At 39.9% G+C, this 27,805-nt stretch overlaps 1 protein-coding gene across 1 annotated transcript in view; it reads right to left on the bottom strand.

Annotated features, from left to right (window-relative positions):
* Nucleotides 1-712: 712 nt before the first annotated feature.
* LOC122559754 (thyrotropin-releasing hormone-degrading ectoenzyme-like) overlaps nt 713-27,805 on the bottom strand; it is a 112,670-nt gene continuing 85,577 nt past the window's right edge. Inside the window, exons 11-21 of the mRNA XM_043709719.2 lie at nt 26,226-26,413; nt 24,632-24,720; nt 22,334-22,467; nt 22,188-22,243; nt 15,343-15,490; nt 13,618-13,715; nt 9,416-9,523; nt 6,816-6,983; nt 6,593-6,733; nt 6,376-6,457; nt 713-1,413 (exon numbers count right to left, since the gene is read on the bottom strand). Coding sequence (XP_043565654.2) covers nt 1,270-1,413; nt 6,376-6,457; nt 6,593-6,733; nt 6,816-6,983; nt 9,416-9,523; nt 13,618-13,715; nt 15,343-15,490; nt 22,188-22,243; nt 22,334-22,467; nt 24,632-24,720; nt 26,226-26,413 — 1,356 coding nt within the window. The 3' untranslated portion in view covers nt 713-1,269. The remainder of the gene's footprint in view (nt 1,414-6,375; nt 6,458-6,592; nt 6,734-6,815; nt 6,984-9,415; nt 9,524-13,617; nt 13,716-15,342; nt 15,491-22,187; nt 22,244-22,333; nt 22,468-24,631; nt 24,721-26,225; nt 26,414-27,805) is intronic.

Raw genomic sequence — 27,805 nt, 5'->3', positions numbered from 1 at the left:
ATTCAGAGACCGATACAATGTTCTGGGGATCCAGGTTCAAATCCCACCATGGCAAATGGTAGAATTTGACTTAAGTAAAAAAAATCTGGAATTAAAGAGTCTAATAATGACCATGAATCCATTGACGAATGTTGGGAAAATGCACCTGGTTCACGAATGTCCTTTAGGGAAGGAAACTTGCTTTCTTACCTGATCTGGCCTCCATGTGACCCACAGCAATGTGGTTGACTTTTAACTGTCCTCTCCATTGGGCAATATATGCTGACAGTGACATCTTCACCCCATGAATGAATATACAAAAAAAATGTCAAGAGGGTGATTTCAATTATTACTCAATAATTCCATGTGGGAGTTCGCCAATTTGGATATGGAGTAAGAACATGGTTGATCTGAGCTAGAATGGAGTCAAAAATACACTTGTCAAGGTTTCCACATCTGACATGGTGAACTGGAAGCTGTTGTGAAAGCAGATATATTTGCGTGGAAACCGAAGACAGTTTGAAGAGTGACGTGTGGAAAAATACATTTTGAAAAATAAACAGACATTTCTGTATTTGGTTACTGTACAAAATTTTATCAGACTTAAAATGCCATATTTTTTGTTTAAAATACATAAGCTATAGGTTTTCATTTAGAAAATCTACAATATTAATAACATGAAAAGGGCTAAATTAACATTTTCTTTTTATTTCTGTCAGTATTCTGTGGAATACTTCTCAAGCTGTACTTTTTATTGAGAAGAAGATTAAAATTGGGCTTAACTTCCAATTATCATCGTTTTAAGCACACATTTATATCAATAGGTTGCAAGAACTGATTCCCATGTCCAGTTTTCCACATTCATTGTCCATAACAGTTGTCGTGCTTTAAAATATTTGCATAAGATTACCATTTTGTTTCAGAATAAGAACATTGCAAATACACAAAATTGGAAATTTTGAAAGCTAGCATGCTGGAATGCAGAAGGGACAAAATATTCATGCAGAAAATACATTTCAAACCATTCCTTTCTTCACAGAGTATTAATAACATGCACTAGTTGTAAAAACATTCTTTGTCCCACATAGCCATTTCCAATGTTAATAGCAGATCTTCTTTTCAAAATCCTCCTGGCAGGAAGGAACGGTATAATCTGTAGAAAGATGCAAAACCAACGCAAAAATCTGCAGTGCATTTCTTCTTTCCCTTTCTCATAAAAGTAGAGAATTTTTTAAATAGTACAAATGCATAAAAGTACTTCATGCTATAAATATCGAGACGTGCCACAAATTAACTGCTCAGGGATTTTCTGAGCCACTGGAACAGCTCGTCTTCAAAGAGACCATGCCATCGAACATTTGCTTCCACAATTTCGATGGCTTGTGTGAATGAGGCATCTGCTCCTGCTCTGACATTCTTTATAAACTCCTTCAGCTGTAAAATTATGAAAAAAAAAAATTTTTTATAAGTAACTTGGAACTGCCAAATGCTTGCTGTGGTAGGAGAGTACAGCTGGTGTGATGTCCTTTACAGACCAGACAGATCAAATAAGAAGCACCATTTGTCTTGTTTATAGCTTGCAAAGTTTGTTTGATCCATTTTTACTTAAGTTGCGGCACAAGTTTTTTTTGAAGCAGAGAGTGGGGTCCAGATTGGAGGGAGATGAATGGGGGGAACTACACTCCCACATCGGTGAGAATGGCTCTGTATCAGGTCAGTTTTCTGGCAGGTAGCTAATTCAGGCAAGTTATGCACAAATTAGGATTTTGCATTGGTCATGTCAATGAATGATGATGATGATGACGATGATGACGATGATGACGACGACGACGACGACGACATGATGGATTCAGGGTCAGAGATGAAGAGGTTGAGGGCCTGGGGTGTTGATGGATCACCCAAACCCCCCAAATCCAAAACAACTGTTGGGGCACAGCCACTGCCAACCGCCATCCCCTAGAAAGGTTGCCCCTCTAGAAATATGTGTCCTAATCAAAGAGGAGCCTGCTCCACGGAACTTCAATTCACTATAAATTGAAAATCCCAGTGACCCTGCCCAAAACAGGAGCAGGAACCAGAATGAGACACCATTTTCCATGCCCCTCCCTGATTAAAAATTCAATCGGTGATGTCTCGTGAAAAGAGCGTTGGCAAGTGATCTAGAGCTACTCACATAATGGGCACAAAGCTGACAAGATTGGCTGTATTATTTGAGTTTCTTCAACTCCCCTCCCCCCTCATCCCAGATCGAACCCTCCAAATTGCCACCGCCCTCTTGAACTGTCCTACCTGTCCATCTTCCTTCCCACCTATCTGCTCCACCCTCCTCTCCAACCTATCATCATCAACTCCCACCTGCATTTACCTATCACCTTTCCAGCTACTTTCCCATCATCCCCACCCTCCTATTTATCTTTCAGACCCCTCCCTCTTTATCTCTCAGTTCCACCCCCCCACCTCCCATATTCCTGATAAAGGGCTTATGTCCGAAACATCAAGTCTCCTGCTCCTCGGATGCTGCATGACCTGCTGTGCTTTCCAGCCATACATTTTGACTGTATTACTTGAACAAAGCTAAAAATTACACAACACCAGGTTATAGTCCAACATGAAGGAGCAGCGCTCCGAAAGCTAGTGCTTCCAAATAAACCTGTTGGACTATAACCTGGTGTTATGTGATTTTTAACTTTGTACACCCCAGTCCAACACCGGCTTCTCCAAATCCTGACCAAAGCTAATACTGATGCCTGGTGCTGTTTCCAGTTTAGGGAGATATTTGAAGCTGGGAGCTGCCAGCATTGAATGGGTGGATGCTGTAAAGCCTTTAATCTAATTCAGGACCATGGGTAAGGGTTCACCACTTAGCACCAATACCATACTGATGGCAAACTCTGTTACTGAAAACTGTCAACTGTGCCTTGCAACCAGTGTAAGACCTCAATTTGTATTTGCAGACAGTGTTCCTCCTCCTCCTGTGCATGTGGGTGTGCTGGCCATCAATTTACAAGCAATTAAGAAAGGACCAGGCAAAATGCTCCACTTGTCAAATGTAGTTGAAAATGACCCCTTTGATGTCTGGAATCGCGGCTGCAGCATCTCAATTAAAAAAAGTTTCCTGATTTAACAACAAATTGAGAAATAGTTTGTAGCAACAAGACAAGTCCAATCGACTTGCTTGGCTGGATCGCAATTCAATTTGTTTTGACCTTGGAATGTTGTCAAACGGAGATGTTCCACTGACTAAGAAGCAACGAATTGATCCATTAGATGAAATATCTGATTCATGTTATTCAGTCAGAAGGACCTCAGCCCCACTTATCAAATTTACTTGGTAAGCATATTGCACAGTCACATTTATTGTGAGAGAACGGATCAATTAAAACAAATGGCGGGTTATGATAAAGGTAGATATAATTATAATATAACTTGTATTTTAGGTTCTGCATGGAATTTCTAAGCTACAAATGTCCTTTTAAGCACTTAATTTTCTGTTGATGGTAAGATCCCTTTTGTATGGTGAACCATATGACCTTTTACCAGGTGCATAATATCACAGCTTAAGAATTTTCATCTACATCAGTCTAGCTAAGCCAACATAATATAATAAAGTTCAGGGTTCTACTAGCTTCAGGAGTGCAAAATCTTATCAAGATAGATTTTTAAAAATCCTTCTAAAACTGTCCAAACCTTAAAATTGCTCAGGATGTTTGGTGGTTGCATTGCTTTAGAACTGTATAATTTCATTAGATTTCTTTTTAAAATACATCAACAACTTTTATATTTCAATGAGTCAGTAACTGTCCTGTGTTTAGTGAAATGTTGAGGGAGTATTCTTAGGAATTTAATCACAATATGGGAGTTGTTTATTGCTGAACACACTGCTACTGGAAAAAGTTTATTGCTATTTTATGCTGACATATCAAAAAGGTGCTGCACTACAATATCATAATAGCACTTTGGATCAACTGGAAACCTTCATTTACATTTCAAAGGGACTCCATGGGTTAAGAGTTGCCCAGAGTATAGAACCTCCAATATGTTCTCTCCAAAGGTCATAACAATCAATGCCAAGGACTAGTTAAATTTGTCATGCTTTGGCTAATAATTGGTAAAACTATAATAATGATTCATGTAAATAGTTGTCTCTCTCAACTTCTTGTGTACTCAAGGTGAACTCTTGGAGAAAAACAAAACTTGAGAGGAGGCCTTGATATAATTGTCTATTTGAAAATGATAAAATAAATTATAATTTTAATCTTTAAATGGTTGGTGGTAATTATGTTGTTATAGTCAGATGATCTTGATAAATCTTTCTAACTATACATGTGCCTTGATCTTGCACTTTGAAACTTAAAATTCAGAATGCAGCATTGTTTGAAGAAATCAATAATATAGAAATTGAATCTTGGTGCAACAATCCATGTGGCCAGAAGGTACCTAGATAATGCAGGGAAGCATTCTAGTGTCGAGTGTGTGTTGTTGGGAAAGCACAGCAGCTCAGGTAGCATCTGAGGAGCAGGAGAGTTGACGTTTCAGGCGTAAGCCCTTCCTGATGAAAGGTTGATGCCCGAAACGTTGATTCTCCTGCTCCTTGGATGCTGCCTGAGCTGCTGTGCTTTTCCAGCACCACACTCTCGACTCTGATTTCCAGCATCTGCAGTCCTCACTTTCTCCTAGGAAAGAATTCCAACTTAACATCAGGTCAGGCCATAATTTCGGAGTCTCTAATAAGTGCCTGGGATACATGTTAACCATCTTTCATACGTAAACCAGAGGCCAGCAAAGAGTCATAAAGCACATCAAAGTTAGCGCTGGCCTATCTATACTATCTAGCAGTTGGTCCATAGCCTTGAATGTTATAACATTTCAGGTTCACATCCATATAAAAGCTTGTGTGGTTTCCTGCCTCTCCCGCCCTCCTGGGCATTGCTTTCCAGATTCCCACCACCACCTGAGTGAAAAGGAAGTCCTCAACTCACTTCTAAACCTCCTGCTTTTCTTTTTAAAATTTTGCCCCCTCGTTACTGACCCTTCAGCTAAGGTCACAGCTGCGTTCTATTCACCCTGTGCATGCCCCTCAATCTTATACACACCAATCAGGTCCCTTCTCAGCTTTCTCTGTTCTAAAGAAAAGAAACCAAGCCTATTCAGCCTCTTTATAGTGAAAAAGCTCCAAACCAGACAACATCTTGGTGAATCTCCTCAGTGCAATCACATCCTTCCTATAATGTGGCAACCAGAACTGCACACAGTCTCTAGCTGTGGCCTAAGCAAAGGTTTGTACAGCTCCAACATAATCTTTGATTTATATCTATAATTTATAATCTATACCATGACTGATCAGGAGCAGGAGAATCAACGTTTTGGGCATCCTGTGATGCCTTAATCACCCTACCAGCCTGTTCTGCCACCTTCAAGGATCTTTGGACAAGCACCCCAAGATCCCTCTATTAGTCTAAACGTCCTAATGTCCTGCCATTCATTGAGTACTCCCTAGTCTTATTATTTCTTCCAAAGTGCATTACCTCACATTTACCAGGGTTAAATTCCATCTGTCGCTGATCTGCCCATCTGACCTATCCAGCTGCAGTCTCCAGAAACCTAAGACTTGCTTCCTCATTGTCAACTACCCTGCCCATCTTCATGTCATCTGCAAACTTACTTACCATTTCTCTCTCCCACCCACATTTTCAACTATGTTTTAATGTTTGTGTATGTTAACATTGGTGTTAAGGAAAGTGGATGGTACAGAGTAGATGCTAGGTCTAGCCTGTGAACTCCTCCTTAGGGACAGATCCATTTATTTTATCCGATAATAACTACTGTGAATGGTGTAAGGACAATCTTTGCTTTCACAAAATCCAAATCTGCTGCTTTCCACCATCACCATTCTTTCCTATTATCAATCCACTTGCTCTGCTGGCACTTATTAAGTTCAGATCACTATCGATGGCACAAGTCATGTGGTAATTCATCGAGGTGCACTGATGCTAAGTTTTCTTAAAATGGCTGAGCTGCCTATGGAGGTATGGCAGATGGCTCATACAAATAATACCAATGAGGCTTGAGCCTAATTTGAGAACATGCTTTAGCCTCTTCTTTGGAGTACGTGGCACCTACTTAGAAGGCTCCAAAATTGGTCCAAACGAATTTCCACCCCAACAGACTTGTTTGAAAGATTTTCCTCTTCTGATTTATTCACACTAAAATAAGTAACATGCATGTAATTTACTACTAAACCTTGTGCTCAGTATACATGGTCAAATTAAAGTGAGGTTTTGTTAAGAGCTGTCATTCTATGGGTTTGTTCCCTTTTTGAAAGTCACATTCTTAAGGATGATAACTAGAATCAAGTTCTAACAGAGACATTCCCTGTGCGTTGTTGGAACCACGTACCTCCTTTAGTTCAGCTTCAGTACTCAGAAAGTCAGTCACACCTTTGATGAGCTTGGAGTTCATAAACAAAGCTTCTCCATATCTGTTAAAAAAATATTACAAAACTTACTCAACAACATATGTTCGGTGCCTAAATCAGACTTTTATTTTGGCTCCATTCTTCAGAATACATCTTACATTTTTGCTTGTTCTATTTAATTGTTTTTGTTCTATTTACCTTGATTTAAAAACATTCCATTTATCCTGGAAAAATTTCCAGGCTAAGTCGCGTCCATTTGGATATTTTGCCACATGAATTATAACATCTATGGTAGTCTGGTCTGGAACCATTTGAGAGTTTAAAGACAGATTCAGAAGTCTGAAAAGAGAAATCAGTTAGATTGATCCTTTAAATATTTGCATTTTATAAAAGGATTTTTAAAATAATTTTTTTAATTAACCTGTTCAGCAGAACGGTATTTTTGCTGCATGCTAAAGCCTCCAGTAAAATTTTCTTCTCTGAAACAGCAGTTGAAGATTGGTATTTGGTCCAGATGAAATCCCAGACATTGTCATCCATGAGGGAAATCCCAGTGCAATAGGCAATGTCTCTGACGTTTGGTGGTATTCTGAAATGCACCATTACAAAGTGTTAGTTTTTGTACAGTATCTTGTTCAATACCTTGAGTTTCTGATACCCAGCTGTCATGAGGAGACTGCTGGGCTTACAAGCTAATAATTCATTCATGCAAGGTTAAGAATGAAATACAATTTATACTAATGCACATTAATATCTGGAGGTCAAGTTTTATAAAACTATCTAGAGTTCAAGATTATTTTGACCATAGGATCTGTTTCTGTGCTGTATGACTCTATGACTTTATCAGCTTAACTTGCTCCTTGCTAGATGCAGCTTTATGCATTCTATATTTCAGTCACTTTCCCTTTTATAACTTCAGGGGTGTACTGATGTCGCTACATGTGCTCAATATGAGGTAACTTGTTGAAATTATAGATAGACATGGGACAGATTTCCATTGACCTTAAGAAAAATGATGAATAGAACCCAATTCTGATATTGTGCCTCCATTCCCAGCAGTTTTTGCTGGCAGAGGAAGTGAGCCCACAACTTGCATTCCCGATTTAGCCATGTCCATTGTGGAGGTAGGTAGCTCCTTCACCCCCTCCCTGAATGAGGCAATATTCTCAAGAAATTATAGTTCATGGCCTCTCAGAAACCTATAGTATGATGCTGGAACCTAGTGAACAAAACCTTCAAAAGATTTTACCCATGTCCCTCCAGCCGACGTATGCCTCCAACCCCTCCCAAAGGTATCTCAAAGTCCCCATAGAAATCCTTGACACCCCCTCATACCCAAAAGCCCTCACTCCTTCCAAGCCAATTCCTCCAACCACAATCAGCGTTGCATCATACCCTCCAAATACTTACTTGGCTATTTGTTCACCTGTAGTATATACAGACACACTCAAAAAAGCTCATAATTCTGATCTCCACAATTATACGAATCTGAGAGAGTTGTACTGGATAAAGCTGCTCATACAAAATTCCATTCTGATTTATTGTCATTCAATTGCCCTGTACTGCTTTTGCCAGCTCTTCTTTGCCCAATATCTTCCATTGTTTTGAATAGAAAATCTTTAAGAGATAGACATCTTTATAGAACATTTACAGGCAAAGTTAGGAACTGTCTTTAATTGAATTACTTTTTTTGAAGCAACAGAGAAATGGCTCACTTTCATCTTTATTTCATTTTGGTTTCTCTGACACTAATATTCCATAAGTGTATTACGGTCTGAATCACTTGGTTCAAGTTTCTGCAATTAGTAACCATTTCACATCGTTAGGAACATTGTGATTGGCCTTGGATTAGAATCAAGGAATATGGGGATAGTGGAGAAATATGGAGTTACCATAATTTTATTGATTGACAGACAATGTTACTGTACTGTACCCCTTACTGTACTTCTTATAAGCTCATGGCCATGTGGCCAAATTCGGCTGTAACCCCATTAAAAAATTTGTTGATAACACCACCATAGTGGGTTGGATCTTAAACAACAGATAGAGAGCTTACAGGCATGGTGTAAAGACAACAGTCTCTCACTCAATGTCGGCAAAATGAAGGAGTTGGTCATTGACATCAGAACATGGAGTGGAGGACACACCCCTGTCTGTATCAATGGTGTTGAGATGGTCGAAAGCTTCAAATCCCTCGGAGTAAGTATCACCAACGATCTGTCCTGATCCATCCACATCAATGCTACAGTCAAGAAAACACACCAACCAATGTCTCTACTTCCTCAAAAAGCTAAGGTAATTTGGCATGCCCACAATGACTCTTACCCAATTTTTATAGATCCACCAAAGAAAGCATTCTAACCGGATACATTACAGCGTAGTCTGGCAACTGCTCTGCCCAGGACCCCAAGAGATTACAGTGAGTTGTGAACACAGCCCGGTCGATCATGCAAACCAGCCCTCCTGCCATTGATTCCTTCTATACTTCCACGTGCCTCAAGAAAGCAGCTAATATAATCTGAGACCCCTCCCACCCTGGTCATACTCTTTTCCACCCTCTTCCATCAGGCAGAAAATGTAAAAGTTTGAAAAGACATTAACAGATTCAAGAACAACTTCTTCCCCACTGTTATCAGACTTTTGAACAGACCTCTCATATATTAGAGTTAATCTTTCTCTGCACCTTCTCTGTAGCTGTGACACTACATTCTGCATTCTGTTCTATTACCCTGATGTACTTGTGTAAGCTATGATTGGCCTGGATAGCATGCAAAACAATACTTTTCTCTGTATCTCAGTACATGTGACAATGATAGATCAAATCAAACGTTCAAAGGGACATATGACCTACTTCTGCCCCTGTTACCTATGGTCTTACACAATTACAATTCAGATGATATTTCACCTGAAACAGAATCAAACGTTTTGATTTCATGCTTCTACAAGAATAAGTATTCTGTGCAAAGACATGTGTAGATTCATTTCAAATGAAGGTGATAGTCCCAGTTTTGAGAAGTGCACCTGTTATGATCACTTGCCATCCATTCTGAAAGAAGTGACACAGCTTTCTCGTGGCAGAGGGCAATACCAAATTTACAAGCCAAGATAATGACTTTACGACGCAGTTCCCTGTTTGAAAAGAAAAGCAGGACTCAATGAAAATGCTTTCCACTGGTGCAAAGAGCTGATGAACTTTCAGAGGATCATTTGACAGCTGAGACATGTTAGACAGAAATCCTGAGGTTTTAACCAATGGTAAGATTGCTTTTGCCACTGAGACATCAAGTTGTGCTGCCAAACATACTCAGGCAAAGTCTTTACTGGAAAGCTTGAGCTGTCATCTGTACACTGCACATGACAAGTCTGCTTGTTTTAAAGATAAAATTTGAGTGCTGTCAGCAATTTTATTTATTTTCTTTTTTATTAAAGTTGCAAAGGCTTGATTCAAGCAAACTAGTTGTACCTTTTATATAAGCTTTGTCTTCCTAGAATTGACAAGGATTCATTCATTGATCACTAGTAGCCCATAATAAAACTTCTCCACAATAGCTTATTACATAATCTTTACTGACCTTGGATCAATAGAAGAGGAAAACATAAAGGAAGGTCACACGCAAATCTAATGAGTTCAGGGAAATTTTCAAAGAGACGAAGGGAGGCTTTCACTCATTTGGTCTTGTCAGGAGACAGTCTGACACTTGACTAATTTGCACCACTGAACCTCATGAGAATTCCCACCGGCAGACTGTTGATAGTTTTCTTTGGAGTGGGGAAAGATGGGAGTTCATTGCTTTCAGTGTGGAACAATCCTGCTTAGAGCAAGTAAGATGCAGCAGGAAAGCAGTTGGAGTGAGTTCATTTTTGTGGAGCCTCTAGTTCTCAATACCTGAACCGTAGTCTGGATGAGGGGACCTTTTAAAGGGAAGTGAACAAGGTCTTAGCAACACCACCCCTACACTCCCAACACCATCACACCCCCCTCTCCCCCCCAATAACAGACTATGCATCTCGTGGCTCTTTGTACAATCTCTGCCACACGCTTGTTAGGAAATTTGGGGGAAAAAATAGTGTAAATCCTGGCTGTACTTTAAAATGTGAATGCCTCCTCTATTGAAAAGAATTTTGCAATGTCACTCTGATATCTATATGTAACTGTCAGTGAATATTTTGATGTCCACTCTGCCATCAGATGGACAGGGCTGATGTGCATGTATTTGTCAGTAACCAGACAAGGGCAATCTACATCAGGAGCTTTCCAGATCTTGCAGTTCTAAACTAAACTGTCAGTGATAAGATTAACACCTTTCTCCCAGTCTCTTGGAAAGCATTACAAATAGTTAAAAGCAAAATCATCTATTTTAAGTGGAGTAAACAAAAACCATGACATTTGACCTCAAGCTTACCTGCTTTCAGTTACAGATGTTGGAAATTTATGGGAAATTACAACATGGCAATCAATACGAAGATATCCAAACCTGAACAGATTCTGATTGAATACATTAAAGTCACTGCAAGCAAACTCAAAAGGCTTCATTTCAGGTTCAGTACAAAGCAAAACAAACAAAAACAGATATTGCTAGATAAACTTAACAGTTAGAATATAGAACACTACAGCACAGTACAGGCCCTTCGGCCCTCGATGTTGCGCCACCCTGTGAAACCAATCTGAAGCCCATCTAACCTACACTATTACATCCTCATCCATATGCCTAGCCAATGACCATTTAAATGCCCCTAAAGTTGGTGAGTCTACAACTGTTGCAGGCAGTGCATTCCACACCCCTAATACTCTGAGTAAAGAAATTCCCTCTGACATCTGTCCTCTGACATCTATCACACCTCAATTTGAAGCTATGCCTCCTTTTGCTATCCATCACCATCCTAGGAAAAAGGCTCTCACTGTCCACCCGATCTAACCTTCTAATTACCTTATATGTCTCAATTAAGTCACCTTTCAACCTTCTTCTAACGAAAACAGCCTCAAGTGCCTCACCCTTTCCTCTTAAGACCTTCCCTCCATACTAGGCAATATCCTCGTAAATCTCCTCTGAATTGTTTCCAAAGTTTCCACATCCTTCGTATAATGTGGTGATCACAGCTGCATGCAATACTCAAAATGCGGTCGCACCAGAGTTTTGTACAGCTACAGCATGACCTCATGGTTCCGAAACTCGATCCTTCTACTAATAAAAACGAACTGTATGCCTTCTTAATGGTCCTATCACCTGGGTGGCAACTTTCAGGGATCTAAGTATATGGACACTGAAATCTCTCTGCTCATCTACACTACCAAGAATCTTACCATTCGCCCAGTCCTCTGCATTCCAGTTACTCCTTCCAAAGTGAATCACCTCACACTTTTCTGCATTAAACTCCATTTGCCACCTTTCAGCCCAGCTCTGCAGCTTATCTATGTCCCTCTGTAACCTACAACATCCTTCGTCACTATCCACATCTTTACTGACCTTAGTACCATTTTCAAATTTACTAACCCATCTTTCTACGCCCTCATCCAGGTCATTTATAAAAATGACAAACAGCAGTGACCCAAAACAGATCATTACGTTACATCACTAGTAACTGAAATCCAGGATGAACATTTACCATCAATCACCACCCTCTATCTTCTTTCAGAAGCCAATTTCTGATCCAAACCACTAAACCACGCTCAATCCCATGCCTCTGTATTTTGTGCAGTAGCCCACCATGATCATAAAGATCAAAGCCAATCTCCTCCCTGGCTACCCAGAGAATCCTAGGATAAATTCCATCTGACCCAAGGGATTTATGTATTTTCACACTTCCCAGTATTTCTAATATCTCCTCCTTGTGAACCTCAATCCATCTAGTCTCGTAGTCTGATTCTCAGTATTCTCTTCGACAACATTGTCTTTTTCCAGTGTGAGTACTGACGAAAAATATTCATTTACTCCTTCCCCTATCTCCTCTGACTCCATGCAGAACTTCCCATTACTGTCCTTGATTGGCCCTAATCTTACTCTAGTCATTCTTTTATCCCTTATATATCCAAAGAAAGCTTTAGGGTTTTCCCTGATCCTATCCACCAACAACGTCTCATGTCCCCTCCTCAATCATCTTAGCTCTATCTTCAGGTCTTATCTGGCTACTTCTCAATTGCCCTAACTGAACCTTCACATCTCATCTTAACATAAGCCTTCTTCTTCATCTTGACAAGAGATTCATCTTCCTTATTAAACCACACCTCCTGCACTCGACAACCTCCCCCCTGTCTGACAGGTACATACTTATCAAGGACACACAGTAGCTGTTCCTTGAATAAGCTCCACATTTCAATTGTGCCCATCCGATGCATCCTAAATCTTGTCTAATCGCATTGTAATTGCCTTTCCCCCAGCTATAACTCTTGCCCTCCGGTGTATACCTTTCCATCACTAAAGTAAACATAACTGAATTGTGATCCCTATCACCAAAGTGCTCACTTACCTCCAAATCTAACATCTGGCCAGGTTCATTACCCAGTACCAAATCTAATGTGTTCTTGCCCCTTGTTGGCTTGTGTCAGAAAACCCTCCTGCACACAATGGACAAAAACTGACTCAACTAAAGTACTTGAATTATAGTAGTTTTGGCAGAATCCATGAAAAGAGAAACAGAGTTAATGTTTTGAGTCCAGTGACCCCTCTTCAGAACTGGACTCAGACACTGAATTTAGAAGTTTCTCCAGCAATTCCTGCTTCTCTTTGTTTCAGATCTCCAGCATCCACAGTTCTTTGTTTTATTTCTGAGTTCAAAGTGAACCATTTCCTATTGGTAACATACTGGTACAGAAATGCCATCCATTTGAAAATGTTCACATTTATCATATTAGCAAATAGTCACTTCATTTCATACTTGGTAATTCCAGGAAATTATTCCATTACTGACAAAGGAAGCTAAAACCATTGCCAGCAAGATCAATCCAACATGGAACCAATCTGCGAACTGATCAGTAATGTTCGACTAACCTGTTCAATATAAATTATGTCCTTCAATTTCAGTTTTGTAACTCAATCACTAAGTGTTAGTGGCTCTCAGACATTGAATATTGCAGTTGAACAATGACGTGTTAGTAATGTTCCATCAACAGCAGTGAAAATGACTGAGCAGCATGCACTGTTGAATTTACTACCACGAGGTCACCAAATGCTGAAAAGCTAATATATCTAGAACCAGCTATAAACTAGTCAAGTAAATGATTTAACTCAGTCTGGTATGATGCTTGAACGACAGTACTATTCACTGCATCCTCAGGCCATCCCAATAGGTTGTATGCTGGTGCAACTTGCTGAAGAACATATTGCTAAAGGAAGAAAAACAGAATGAGAAGGTTTGTAAGATTTCGTCAAAGTAATTTTGTAATTTATCCAATACTAGAAATAATGCCAAATATCAGTAATGTGCAAGATTGTATCACATTTTATAAGTGGCATATCCCTTAGGGCTTAATATCTTAAACAGTTATTGGACAAATCCACTTGTTTGGCATCCAAATCCTGCATCTGAAATCGCTCACATTTTTATGTGTCGCATGCAGAGATTATTTTTAGCAATTCTGGTCAGAGCCCAAGGTAAAAAAAACTCAGCAAAATTCCTGGTGGGTTGGAATTGGAGCTAAATCTAGGATTTGGTCCAGCATTTTATTCAGTGTAATACCATTGTCTGGAAGGGGAGGAAGTCATGTATCTTCTGTCAGTTGATGGCAGATAAGTGGATTCCTGAGCTCCCCTGGGAATTCTACACAAGATGCATTCATCAGTGTTGGATTTGAAAAGAGGTTATATTTAGTATTTTTACATGAAAGTGAGTTTGTAGTTTAAAGGTTGTAACTACGATCATATACTGCAGGTGTCAAGACAAAGTAGAGTTTATAATGTTAATAAAAAGGTATTAATAATCCACATCTTAATCCACAACTACTTAAATCTCAAGCCTCCATATCTATTATTGTGAGATGCTCCTAATCAGCTGAACTCGGTAAAGGATGTTTGCCAAGAATGTATACATGACTGCAGTTGAACTTAGTTGCAGTCTCACTGGTGCATCACTGCATTGGGGAATAAACCTGAGGATGATCTCTCCCCAGTGGTCAGAGCTAACAAGAAACAAGAGCGTGTGTAATCCGATTTGACTTATTTTGGATAGAGGAGAAAACAAATAGAATGAACTTCCTCACTAAGAATGGATTAACTGCGGTGAGGGAGAGATGGTTGAATTCAGTATGAGATCCAACCAGAAACAGTGAAATGAATGACCAAACACTGGCAAAGTGGCATATTTTATCACATTATTTGTTGTGAGACATGATACAGAAACAAATTACATGTGCAAAGTGAGTGGTAGTTACTACAATATAATTCTGTTCACATAACAACTGCAATTTAGACAAACTAGTTTGTGTGTCAGCTTTTGACCTCTTCCTCAACCTATGTTTAAAGGATTAGAGAAATGCACATGAGGAGCTATCTGAAAGGTACAATATCCTCTTGAGGTCATAAGATAATTACATGGAAACACCTTTCCAAGTCAGACTGTCATATTTTGATGTTAAGAATATTCAGGCCCATTCCTCAACATAAGCTACAAGGACCACTGATGGGATTTTACTCCAACCTGCCACTGAATGGCCAAGGGCTGGCAGGACGCAACTACATCTATCAGTAGGCAGTGATGTGGCACTACCAGGTGGAGTTCCTGAGCCTGCGTGCTCCTTACACCATCTAGAGGTGGCGCTTCCTATAAAACACAGCCTTTCAAGTTAGGATTGTTAATCACTTGGCAAAAGAATTAAATTGTTCAATTTATAATTGTCATTTAACATTCCATTTTAAAATTATCACTTAGTCATGGCACTAACTGCCAAACTACATTGCAGATATTTTTCCAACAAAGACATGAATCTATCTTAAAATCGAAGATTAAACTCTTACACTAAAAATGTTGTATTCCTTGTTCCGATCCACCAACTTGTCCAGGTGAAGTAGCACATTACTTGCAGCATGCCATGGAAGAAACTCTTTTTCCTTAGAAAGGTATTGTATAATCTCGAGGGGAATATTCTGTGGTAAATAGCCAGCTCTAAGGCAAACACAGAAGGTCAGTCAGGGACAAATTAGGAAGAGCTCATGAAAACCTGAGCAATGTTTTTCTAAGTATACTAATTGTATTAAACCATCTTGTGTTCCGAATCATTCTCAGGCAAAGAGCATGGTAAAATACTAATCTAATAAAATGAGGAAACTGCATCAATCTCAAATCCCTTCAAACTGCACAATCAGCCAATGAATCTTCTGCCTCTCTTGCGTGTATACAGACTACACCTTTTCATTTCTCACACTGGGATGTAGGTTGGAATCTCAAAGCATTGAGTGTCCTGACAATGGAGCAGGAAGGCTTAAGTTGGCAGGATATCCAAATATTCATGGATGCAGTGGCCACCAGTTATGCAATGAGGGTGATTATAGAATGAGAGCCTTGCCATTACCTTACACAGTCAAACGTCAAAGGCCTGCCATTTAAAATGGGCACCCAATAGGTGTTTGCTCAATGCAAGCCAGCAGCGTTAGTCTAGCTATCTGAGTGGGTAAGACTCTTACAACCTTCAATCACCTGTTAACATTCTTACCACATGACCATTTTCAAAAAGGAGTTAGATATAGTTCTTAGGGCTAAAGGGATCAGAGAGTCTGAGGAGAAAGAGGAAACCGTGTACTGAGATGGATGATCAGCCCCGGTGGAGGTGGCTCAAAGGGACAAATAGCCGACATTTGTTCCAACTACTGTATTTCTATCCTCTTTGCTCAACTTCCATTCATCCTAAAGCTGCAAGTCATCTCCATTGAGCTGCACCCTGGACTTGTTTCCCACCCCACCCCTTGACTTGCCATTCATCATTATCAAACCACTGACATTACTTATGTTACCCTCAACTGTAAAGAGCTCAATGACCTTCAGTTTACCTTGACCCCTTATCTGTGTAGATTAGCTTCCTTCCTCTGTGCCTGAGCCTTCACAGGTTCACCTCCTCCTCTCTGTCAACCATGACCCAATCGCCTTACATTGCTGTTACCTGATCTCAATGCATCAATGTTTGTGGAATACCGTGTGCCATTTAGGTGTCCATATTTAAGAAAGGATACATTACATTGGAGATGGTACAGTGAAGGTTCATAAAATTGTAGATAGGCCAACAAGAGGCAAGGCCACATGAGATTTGGTACTGGGTAATGAACCAGGCCAAGTGTTAGATTTGGAGGTGGGTGAGCACTTTGGTGATAGTGATCACAATTCAGTTACGTTTACGTTAGCAATGGAAAGGGATAGGTATATACCATTGAACAAGACTGACAGCTGGGGGAAAGGCAATTATCATGTGATTAGGCAAGGTTTAGGATGCATAGGATGAGGAAGAAAACTGCAGGGAATGGACACAATTGAAATGTGGAGCTTATTCAAGGCACAGCTACTGCGTGTCCTTGATAAGTGTGTACCTGTCAGGCAGGGAGGAAGTGGTCGAGTGAGGGAACAGTGGTTTACTAAAGACGTTGAAGCTCTTATCAAGAGGAAGAAAGAGGCTTATGTAAAGATGAGATGTGAGGACTCAGTTAGGGAGCTTGAGAGTTACAAGTTAGCCAGGAGAGGTCTAAAGAGAGAGCTAAGAAGAGCTAGGAGGGGACATGGGACATCGTTGGCAGCTAGGATCAAGGAAAACCCTAAAGATTTCTGTAGGTATGTCAGGAATAAAAGAATGACTAGAGTAAGATTAGGGCCAGTCAAGAATAATAGTGAGAAGTTATGCGTGGAATCTGAGGATATAGGAGAGGTGCTAAATGAATATTTTTCATCAGTATTCACACCGGAAAAACTCAATGTTGTCGAGGAGAATACTGAAAGTCAGGTGATTAGACTAGACAGGATTGAGGTTCATAAGGAGGAGGTGTTAGCAATTCTGAAAGGTGTGAAAATAGATACATCCTCTGGGCTGAATGGGATTTATCATCGGATTATCTGGGAAGCTAGGGAGGAGATGCAGAGCCTTTGGCTTTGATCTTTACGTCATCATTGTCTACAGGAATAGTGCCAGAAGACTGGAGGATAGCAAATGTTGTCCCCTTGTTAAGAAGGGGAGTAGAGACAAATCTGGTAATTATAGATCAGTGAGCCTTACTTAGGTTGTGGATAAAGTGTTGGAAAAGATTATAAGAGATAAGATTTATAATCACCTAGAAAGGAATCATTTGATTAGGCATAGTCAAGACGGTTTTGTGAAGGGTAGGTCGTGCCTCACAAACCTTATTAAATTATTTGAGAAGGTGACCAAACAGGTGGATGAGGCTAAAGAGGTTGATGTGGTGTATATGGATTTCAGTAAAGTGTTTGATAAGGTTCCCCATGGTAGGCTATTGCAGAAAATACAGGAGCATGGGATTGAGGGTGATTTAGCGGTTTAGATCAGAAATTGGCAAGCTGAAAGAAGACAGGGAGTAGTAGTTGATGGGAAATGTTCATCTACTAGTGGTGTACCACAAGGAACTGTTCTGGGGCTACTGCTGCTTGTCATTTTCATAAATGATCTGGATGAGGGTGTAGAAGGATGGGATAGTAAATTTACGGATGACACTAAGGTCACTAAGGGAGTTGTGGACAGTGTGGAAGGATGTTGCAGGTTTCAGAGGGACATAGATAAGCTGCAGAGCTGGGCTGAGAGGTGGCAAATAGAGTTTAATGCGGAATAGTGTGAGGTGATTCACTTTGGAAGAGATAATAGGAATACAGAGCACTGGGCTAATGGGAAGGTTTTGGGCATAGTGGATGAGCAGAGGTATCTCGGTGTCCATGTGCATAGATCCCTGAAAGTTGCCATCCAGGTTGATGGGGTTGTTAAGAAGGCGTATGGTGTGTTATCTTTTATTGGTAGAGGGATTGAATTTTGGAGTCTTGAGATTCTTTTGCAGCTGTCCAAAACTCTGGTGCAGCCGCACTTGGAGTATTGCGTATAGTACTGGTCGCCACATTATAGGAAGGACTGCGGAAGCAGAGTGGTGCAGAGGAGATTTACTCGGGTGTTTCCTGGTATGGAGGGAAGGTCTGATGAGGAAAGGCTGAGGGACTTGAGGCTGTTTTCATTACAGAGAAGAACATTAAGAGGTGACTTTGCAGAGACATACAAGATGATCAGAGGTTTAGACAGAGTGGACTGTGAGAGCCTTTTTCCTCGGATGGTGATGGCTAGCATGAGAGGACATAGCTTCAAATTGAGGGGTGATAGATATAGGACAGATGTCAGATGTAGGTTCTTTACTCAAAGAGTAGTAAGGCCGTGGAATGCCCTACCTGCAACAGTAGCAGATTTGCCAACTTTAAGGGCATTTAAATTGTCATTGGATAAACATATGGTCGATAATGGAATAGTGTAGGTTAGATAGGTTTCAGATTGGTTTCACAAGTCGGTGCAACATCCAGGGCAGAAGGGCCTGTACTGTCTGTAATGTTCTATGTTTCTATATTGGATAACCTTCAACAAGGTTCCACATGGTAGACTGGTCAGTAAAGTTAGATCAAATGAGTGCTATCCAATTGGATACAAAGTTGGCTTGATGATAGAAGATAGATGGTGGTGGTAGAGGATGGTTTTTCAGACTGAGGCCAGTGACCAGTGGTCTTCCACATGGATCAATGCTGGATACACTGTTGTTTGTCTGACTAGAAGGTGCCTGACTAGAAGTTCACACGTACTGATAAGATGCTAGCAGCCTGAGCAACCAAAATTCTTTTGGAGGAGACAGTAATTGGATGCAGCTAACTAAATCTGTAGTCAGCTCTGTTCATCCAGCCTTTTCTATATTGACTATAAACTCTGCAACTTTTAAAGTTGAGACACATATAAATGACATAGATGACTGTGAGGAATTGGATTAGTAAGTTTGTGGATGATGCAAAGATTGGTCAGGTGGTTAACAGTGAGTTTGAGTGTCTTGAGCTACAAGAATATATGAACGGGATGGTCAAATGGGCAGCAAACGGGATTTAACCCTGAAAAGTGTGAGGTGATACACATTAGGAATAATTTGACAAGGAAGTATTTAATAAATGGTATTACACTAAGATATTCGATGAAAAAAGGGACCTTGAAATCTTTGTCCATACATCTATGAAGGCAGACGACAGTAGGGTGGTGAATAGTGTATATGTGACACTTGTCTTTATCAATCGAGGCCTAGATTACAAAAGCAGTGAAGTTGTGTTGAAGTTGTACAGAACTTTATTGAGACCACAGCTAGAATACTGTGTGCAGTTGAGGTACTAAATTACAGGAAGCACATGATTGCACTGGAGGGGCTGCAAAGGAGATTCATCAGGATGCTGCCAGGGATGGAAAATTTAAGTTATGAGGAAACGTTGGATAGGCTTAGGTTGTTTTCATTGGAGCAGAGAAGTCTAAGGGATGATCTGATTGAGGTGTACAAGATTATGAGGGGCATGGACAAAGATGCTAAGGAGCTGCCGTTGCCCTAGTTGAAGGGTCGGTCACGAGGGGACACAGGTTCAAAGTGAGAGGCAGAAAGTTTAGGAGGCAGGTGAGGAAAAACCATTTTCCCCAGAGGATGGTGATGGTCTGGAATGCACTGCAGGGGAGGGTGGTGGAGGCAAATTGCCTCACATCTTTTGAAAAGATCGCGAATGAGCACTTAGTACATCATAACAACATAAGGCTATGGGCCAGGTGCTGGTAAATGGAATTAGGTTGAAGGTCAGGTGTTTCTTATGTGTTGGGTGCAGACTGAATGTATGATTCTAAGATCTGCACAACAAATTCTAAAGTGAGAAAGATTCAGACCTGAAGCCATTTTCTTAACATAGCCTTGGCAAGATTAATGTTCTGTACATGGAGGGTACCAATTCAAAGAGGCCCTGCAATTAGATTAGTGGACAACAAATGCGGAAATACTCAACACCACCATTTGAACTTAAGTGAAGACTCAAACAGTCGAGAAATGTCAAACAAATGCATTTAGTATTCCTATATCACTTGGCATAAATTCAGGATTGCAAAGTGATTCTGCAGTTGAACTGTAGTTTTCCTCCAATTTACAATTAATGTGACAACAGCATTGCCAATGACAACATAACACTGAATTATATTTACTTGCTATATAACTCATCTTTAATTTAAGTTACCCCTTGAAAGGGTTACCTACAAAGTAAACCTTAGGCTAACTAATTGATGAGTTACACAGACAGAATTAGAAATAGCAAAACAAAAAAGCTTTTAAAAGCTGATTGAGATACTATATACAATATTCATGGTCAAAGCTGTAGCTGCAGGGTAAAAATTGTACTCCTGGTGCAATGGTAGCAACCATGGGTTCAGGTCTCACCTGCTCCAGAGATGTGTAATACTAACTCTGAATAATGTTATGAAGTTGAAGGTGTGTATTGTGCCTTTAGAGAGAGTGAATACTGTTTTGCACTGAGACCTCATAAGCACCTGTAATATGACTAACTAGCAATCTCAGAGTGTACTGGAAAATTGAAAATTTGTAATGTTTAGCTGTGGAATAGATACCTGAGTTGGTTGCTGTTTTGACAACAATTTGATTTATCCAATCGGTTTAAATTATGCCTCAGGATACTAAGACCCAATCAAGTTTGAATTTATTGTTTTTCTAACATTGAACCGATGATCTAATGTTGGGGAGATAAAAAAGGCAGGCATTTTGAAAGTCAGACAGAGTAATTGCCAATGAAGGAGAAAGTGAGGTCTGCAGATGCTGGAGATCAGAGATGGAAATGTGTTGCTGGAAAAGCGCAGCAGGTCAGGCAGCATCTAGGGAACAGGAGAATCGACGTTTCGGGCATTAGCAATTCTTCAGGCATTAGCCCTGAAGAAGGGCTAATGCCCGAAACGTCGATTCTCCTGTTCCCTAGATGCTGCCTGACCTGCTGCGCTTTTCCAGCAACACATTTCCATAATTGCCAATGAAACACTGTCTATCAAATGTACCTTTTAATATAAAAAATATTTGCAGTGAAAGAAAGATGATGACCAAGGGAGATCTTCAGCTGGAAGAAGAGAGACACTGATGATGACAGCTGCTGTATGGTTTTGAAATTAAGTTGCTGTAATTTTAATAAGTGTTTTATTGGAACAGTATATTATTATAGAGTTGGAGGCATATAATAAGCAGTTAAGAGAAAGGGGGTCTTAGAGTCATGAATAGTTGGTGTTTAATGTTCACTTTTAAAATTAAGGAATACACTGATTTTTTTTAAGTGGTAGAATTTGGGAGTTGTCTGTCCCTCATATTTTAAGAGATTACAAGGCAAGTTGAGCTTTTCTGGGTGTTCGGTTTAATTAACAGAAGGGTTCATGCCGTGTTGTAACAATAGGCTGATTTAAAAACAAAATAAAAGATATGTTCCACAGGAGAAATGAACCAGTGTAGCTAAAATTGAGTTTTATATATTAGGAAGAGCAAAAGCTTCTCACATTCTAAATAATCACAGTGCTTAATGCACAGACAAATACAGCACAAAGTTCCTGCAGCAAAACCATCATTTTATTTGTCTTAAATCAGTGGAAAGTAAAATACTAATAATCCATATTGCACAGCACAACAAACAACACCAATGCAATTCATACTACACTGGCAAGTTGCTTTTCAAACCCCCATTAACAGATTTCAATTTATCCCATGTTTGTGTAGTGTTAGATTAGTATTTATAATTGTGGAGTTTACAGAGTTCTTAGTTTTACATTAAACGCAAAACATACCTAGCTAAGTTGAAAGCATCATCAATCAGACCTGCTCGGTTGCCAACAGAGATCACCTGTCAGGGTCAACCAGATGAAGAAACGATTTAGCACTGAAAACCACACCAGAAACAATATAAGTCGCACCGGAATTCATTTTGAGTTACCTCAGGATTGGTCATCAGCTGGTCAATTAACAACTTCCAGTTCCTCAAATCATAGTTAACCCGAAAGTAGCCAGTTTGATTAAGGTTTCCTAAAAGCCAACTGCTGTTGTCTAAGAAGTGGATTCTGTGATGCTCTGCCAAATAGAAGATGAGACTCAAGATTAATTAATTCAAAAGTAGTATTCAGATATCCTCCAATTGATATTGAATAGTTTCTGCAATCTTGGTACTTTCAATGAAAAAGGAAGCAAGAAAAAACAAACTTGTAAAGTCTGGCCACTTGTAATTTAGGAAATGTAGCAACCAATTTGTAAAGAGCAAGGTCCCTCAAGAAACCATGATAATGGCAGGGCTATCTGTTTTACTGATGTTAGTTGGTGCATACATTTTGTCCAAGGCATTAGGGATAACTCCATTGCTCTCCTTCACATTAGTGTCAGGGGTTCTTTTGCATTCACCTGAGAAAGCAAACAGGGCCTTGATTTAACATCTTCTCTGAAATATTGAACCTTTGACACTGCAGCACTAAATTAGAATATCAGCCCTAATTTGTGTGCTCAAGTGGGTCTGGAACAAACAAATGTCTTAACTCATAGGTAAGAGTGCAATCAGCTAGCCATGACTTGATATATAGAGTGTAAAGACAGAACACATAGTCTTGTATTGTTGTTCTTTAGGACCTAGAGCTACTTAGCAGATTGGCTCTGGACCAAACGAGTTAAAGATCTGAAAGAATATGATTTATAATTCATCATGCAGTATAGTTAAAATTCCAATTGTTATAACTCACAGATACCTTGAGTAAAATGATTTGAACATCATCTCCACTTTTCAGTTGTATTTTCGGACTGATTTGGACATGGTTAAAGAATTTTTACTACTGCAATGTTACCCTATGGGTTTTACTAACGAGAACATTTTCACCTGAACCCAAATGAAAGGATTTCCTACGATAATGGCGGACTGTAATGGAATAGGAGATTGAACATAGATTGCATAATCAACAAATAAACAAGTAGTAATTTCATAAACTGTTAAAAGATGATGAAGTATCTAAGAGACAGGAAGTAAGAACTTACTAGATATAAATAACATGTCTTCACATGATGTTATTTTTAAATGCTCAAAGTGGGTGGAAATATAGGGCGTTCACAGTGACACCCAAGCCACTTTAACACCCAATCTTCACCACATTCACCTACCTTAAGCCATCAGCACAAATATCTAGTCTGATGGACTGAAAATATAAAAGAAATTTAGAGCCTGAAGGTAGCCAGGCATAGAGGAAACAACTTTTGTCAGATGTCAACTCAGAGTTGGGGGCTTGACTGAGTTCGCAATGAGAAGAGGAGTCAAGACCAGAGTTGTACAAGCTTGGAGATCACTTGCAAGCTCTATGGCAGATATGCCTCTTCCTCTTCATTTCCAAAGATTCCGCAGAGTGCTGATATTTTTGGAACTCACCACAACCTCTTCTGACACCCCTCTGCGAGCTCTGCCATGGTCAATTGGCAAGCCATCAAACTTTTCACTATAAAACAAGCTTGTTCACTGCTTGCTCTTGGCCAAACTATGATGGTGGTTCGCGTACGGATCAAGATTTCAATACATCGCCCCACCATCGTAACAACATGCTCCATTCACAGCACTTGCGGGGGAGAGAGAAGGGCAAAAATATGCTCCATCAACCTAACTTGCTGTCCAAATGAATTATTGAATTAGCTCTCTCACAATTGAATGTAGTAGCTCATCAGCAAGAATCAGATCAGATAGTCTCCAGGGTTTAAGTAAATATTGCTAAACCTTACTTGCTTCCAACACAAGGTTAATCAAAGTTAAAAATCACACAACACAATCACCTGATGAAGGAGCGTTGCTCCGAAAGTTATTGTGCTTCCAATTAAACCTGTTGGACTATAACCTGGTGTTGTGTGATTTTTAACTTTGTACACCCCAGTCCAACACCGGCATCTCCAAATCAAGGTTAATCAATGCATGTATTAAATAGCTGTGATTCGTGATCATGTTGAGTAACACAATAAATCACAGTCATGTAGATAGTCATGTCAGGATTTACTTAAGAGTTAAGAGCTTTACAACGTGACAGAAACACACTGAAGAAAATGATCACATGCAAATCCAAGGATGGTGGATTATTTGCATAACAAAGACATAAAATACACAATTTCATCATCAAAATTCCTTAGCAACAGTTGACAAGATGCAAGCCTGAAATTCTGAAAGCTCAAAATACAGATTTATGCAGTGGAATAATACATTAGTAAATTGTAGCAATACCTGTTTTGTTATTAATCCAAATCATTGTTTCTGATAAAATATGGCTTAAATTTCCTACAGCAACAGTTAGTGGGATTTCCCATAAATAGCTAGAAAAATAAAACAGAAGAGGGTAGAAATGTTGACAATGTTATTATACAAACACTTGAACAACTCATGCCAAATTCGTATCTCTGTTGTGTATAGAGATATTGTCCTGTTCACACAGCAATAACACTGACAATATTCCTCTCCTCAGATCAAATATATAAAACTGGAGTGCAAGACAAAGGCTAGTTTCAACCTTCAAATCAAATATGCTGTGGTTAATTTGATGACACCCTTCAAATGAGGCAAGCAATGCTCAACTGCTGACTGTGTAAACAAAACAAATGGAAGATTCTGCAGCTTGATTCATAATAATCTCATGCAGTAAATCAACATATATTCTAAATCCTAGCTTCAGTTAACTTACTTCAAATTTGTTCACCATCTGATTGCTACTTTTTATAGCCATTCAGGAGCCTAAGCAAATAGAATACCTCATAGTAGTCACTAGGAATGGGAGACATGTGTTTTCCTTCACAGTTTGCTATCTTACATTTGATATTTGCTGGGAATCCAGGAAAACCACACTATTCCAAACTCTAAATGCCAGTTGTAAAATTCCAATCAATTTTCAATTCCATCTCAACACAAGATAATTTGTGATCTAGCTGTGGATTTTACAAAACATGTACACAGCAATACAACACATTATCTGCTGGTAAAACTGAAAATATTAACTGAGCTGCAAGTGCTATTGATCATTTTCTGTAGCAGAATGCAAAAAGAATTGAATCACTTTCGAACATTAAACAGAGCACATGCTGATTTGAAGGTGAATTAATAACATTTTACTAGTTTTGTCTTTGTTTCAGATCATTGAATTCTGGTGTGAATTATACATGCTAGCCTTCCACGATATTAGAAAACCTAATATCCATGAGAAAGACACATTTGTGATGGAAATGTCAATACTTATTTGTCCTTTTAACAGAGATATTAGGTAATAGCATGTCAAAAGATCGTAAATAATTATGATAGATTATACATGTAGCCTGTTCTGTTTGTACAGAAGTTTGCTGGAGGTACAAGGGAGCCCTGCTGTTAGGTTAGATAGGTTAGAGTGCCACAATTTTCCCTCACAGCAGTCTCTATGGCATTGTTTGGTCTGTCACCTGAAGGGCATGAGGAATTAGCTGGTCTGGCACCTCCACTTTGTGGAACTCCTTCATCCGCCTCAGCAACACGCAATCATTTGCCATGCCTTTGCCAGACATTAGTCACTTCAGGCACTCTGATTGGCAACTCACATAACCTCAGGCCAATGGCCACCCCTAAATGATTGGTATCCTGGAAATGGCTCATGAACTGCCCAACACTGGGAAGACTCGACCCAATGCCCTGCCACATGCATGCTTAGGTCCATGACCCACACATCAGCCTGATGTTCGACTCGTGACTCAAATGGGGACTGTTTATATTGTGCAGTTATCAACATTCACTTTTACGCCTTGTGTCCTGCTTTCTTTATAGCTCTCTGTGCATGTAAAGTGGAATTGAAAACTGTTACCTGTTATTTGAAAAAGCTGGATTGACAGATTTCACAGTGTGATCATAGATGAAATGTTCTTGGCTGATTGTTAAAGTATCACCACTGCTCTCATTCCTACCAATGGAGACAACAGGATAGCCCATCTGTAATGTCCAACGGTCCATCACTTCTCTGATATTTATGGTTTTCCCAATTTTCTGCAATGTCTATATAAACATAAAAAGAAACTGGTTTCTGAAGCACCACACATTTTCAGCTGAAAGTAATCTCAACTTCAATGGGTCAGTCAATACCCATTACAGCTGGGCTTGTATAATTATTAAACTTTCTGCTTGGTTGAATGCAAAATAAATAAGAAATCTGTCACACTACACTGAAGTATGATACACTGACAGTAAGGTTTAATAACCAGATTGTGTTTGAATCAACCTTACCTGGTTTTACAGCAACAAATACTCATTGCATTGATATAACACCTTGAACAACTGAAAGTGTTTCACAGGAGCATTATGAAGCACAAAGGATATAAGGTGAGACAGCCAAAAACATGGAAGGTTCTACAATGCACGCTACACGAAGAGAAAGAGGTAGAGACGAGAAGGTTTACAATAAAAGAAACGTTGCCGCACAGAAAGAGGCCGTTCAGCCCATCATGTGTGCATCAAGCCACTCCTTGTAATCAGTTTTCAACTGTAGCTTTGCATTAAGTTGTCTCGACCAGCAAACTAGGCAACACATTCACACAACCACCCTCTAGATGAAATGGCTTTTCGTTATGGCCCTTAGTTCTGCTAACTGACCTCTTCTCTGGATATTCCCTGTCCAAGCAACTCAATTGAATCATCCCTTAGCCTTCGCTGTTCTAAGGCAAGGTTGTTGGTTACCTCAGTAGGATGGATGGCTGGTTTGTCATAGAGAGTGACACCAACAGTGTGGATTCAATTCCTGCACCAACTAAGGTTATCATGAAGGGCTTTCCTTCTCAACTTTTTCCCATAACCGAGGCACGATATAAACCACCATCTCTCTCTGATCAGAGAGCAGCCCGATAGTCCGTTAAGACTATGGTGACCTTACCTTTACCTCTAAGGAAACAAATCCCTGGCCAATCCAATCTTTTGTCAGAGCTACAGTTTCCAGTCGCTGGGAACATTTCCTCTGCAACTCTCTTTAGCACAATTATATCTTTCCTGTAATGTGATGATCAGAACTGTAACAAATCTCCTGCTGGTAGCCTGACCAGTGTGTTATACCGTGCCAATATAGCATCCCTGCTCTTTATTGAATACCTAACCCACTGCCCCACAGCTGGACTGGAGAGAGACCACTTGACGATGGAGCCCACTGGTCCTGGAGGTTTGATCAGATTACCTCCAAGGGCACAGTGTCTGGACAGGCCAGACCTGCCATTGGTCTCCTTGCCAGAGGCAAGTTGCCTCTCTTTGGTTTTTAACTTCCAAGCGTCAGAGGGAGGCAGCTGGGTAGAGGTGGAGGGCCTAGCCACTTCTGGAGGACATTTCAGAGGAGCCTGTGTCTGTGTGCATCCTCCTCTAGATAGGTGGCCCTTGGCATCACCCTGTCTCCTTGTGAGGCTGGGC

This window comes from Chiloscyllium plagiosum, unplaced genomic scaffold, assembly GCF_037043375.1.
Source record: "Chiloscyllium plagiosum isolate Xiang-an unplaced genomic scaffold, Cpla_swu_hap1 HiC_scaffold_19, whole genome shotgun sequence".
NCBI lineage: Eukaryota > Metazoa > Chordata > Chondrichthyes > Orectolobiformes > Hemiscylliidae > Chiloscyllium > Chiloscyllium plagiosum.
This window is presented reverse-complemented; position numbering and strand designations above follow the sequence as displayed.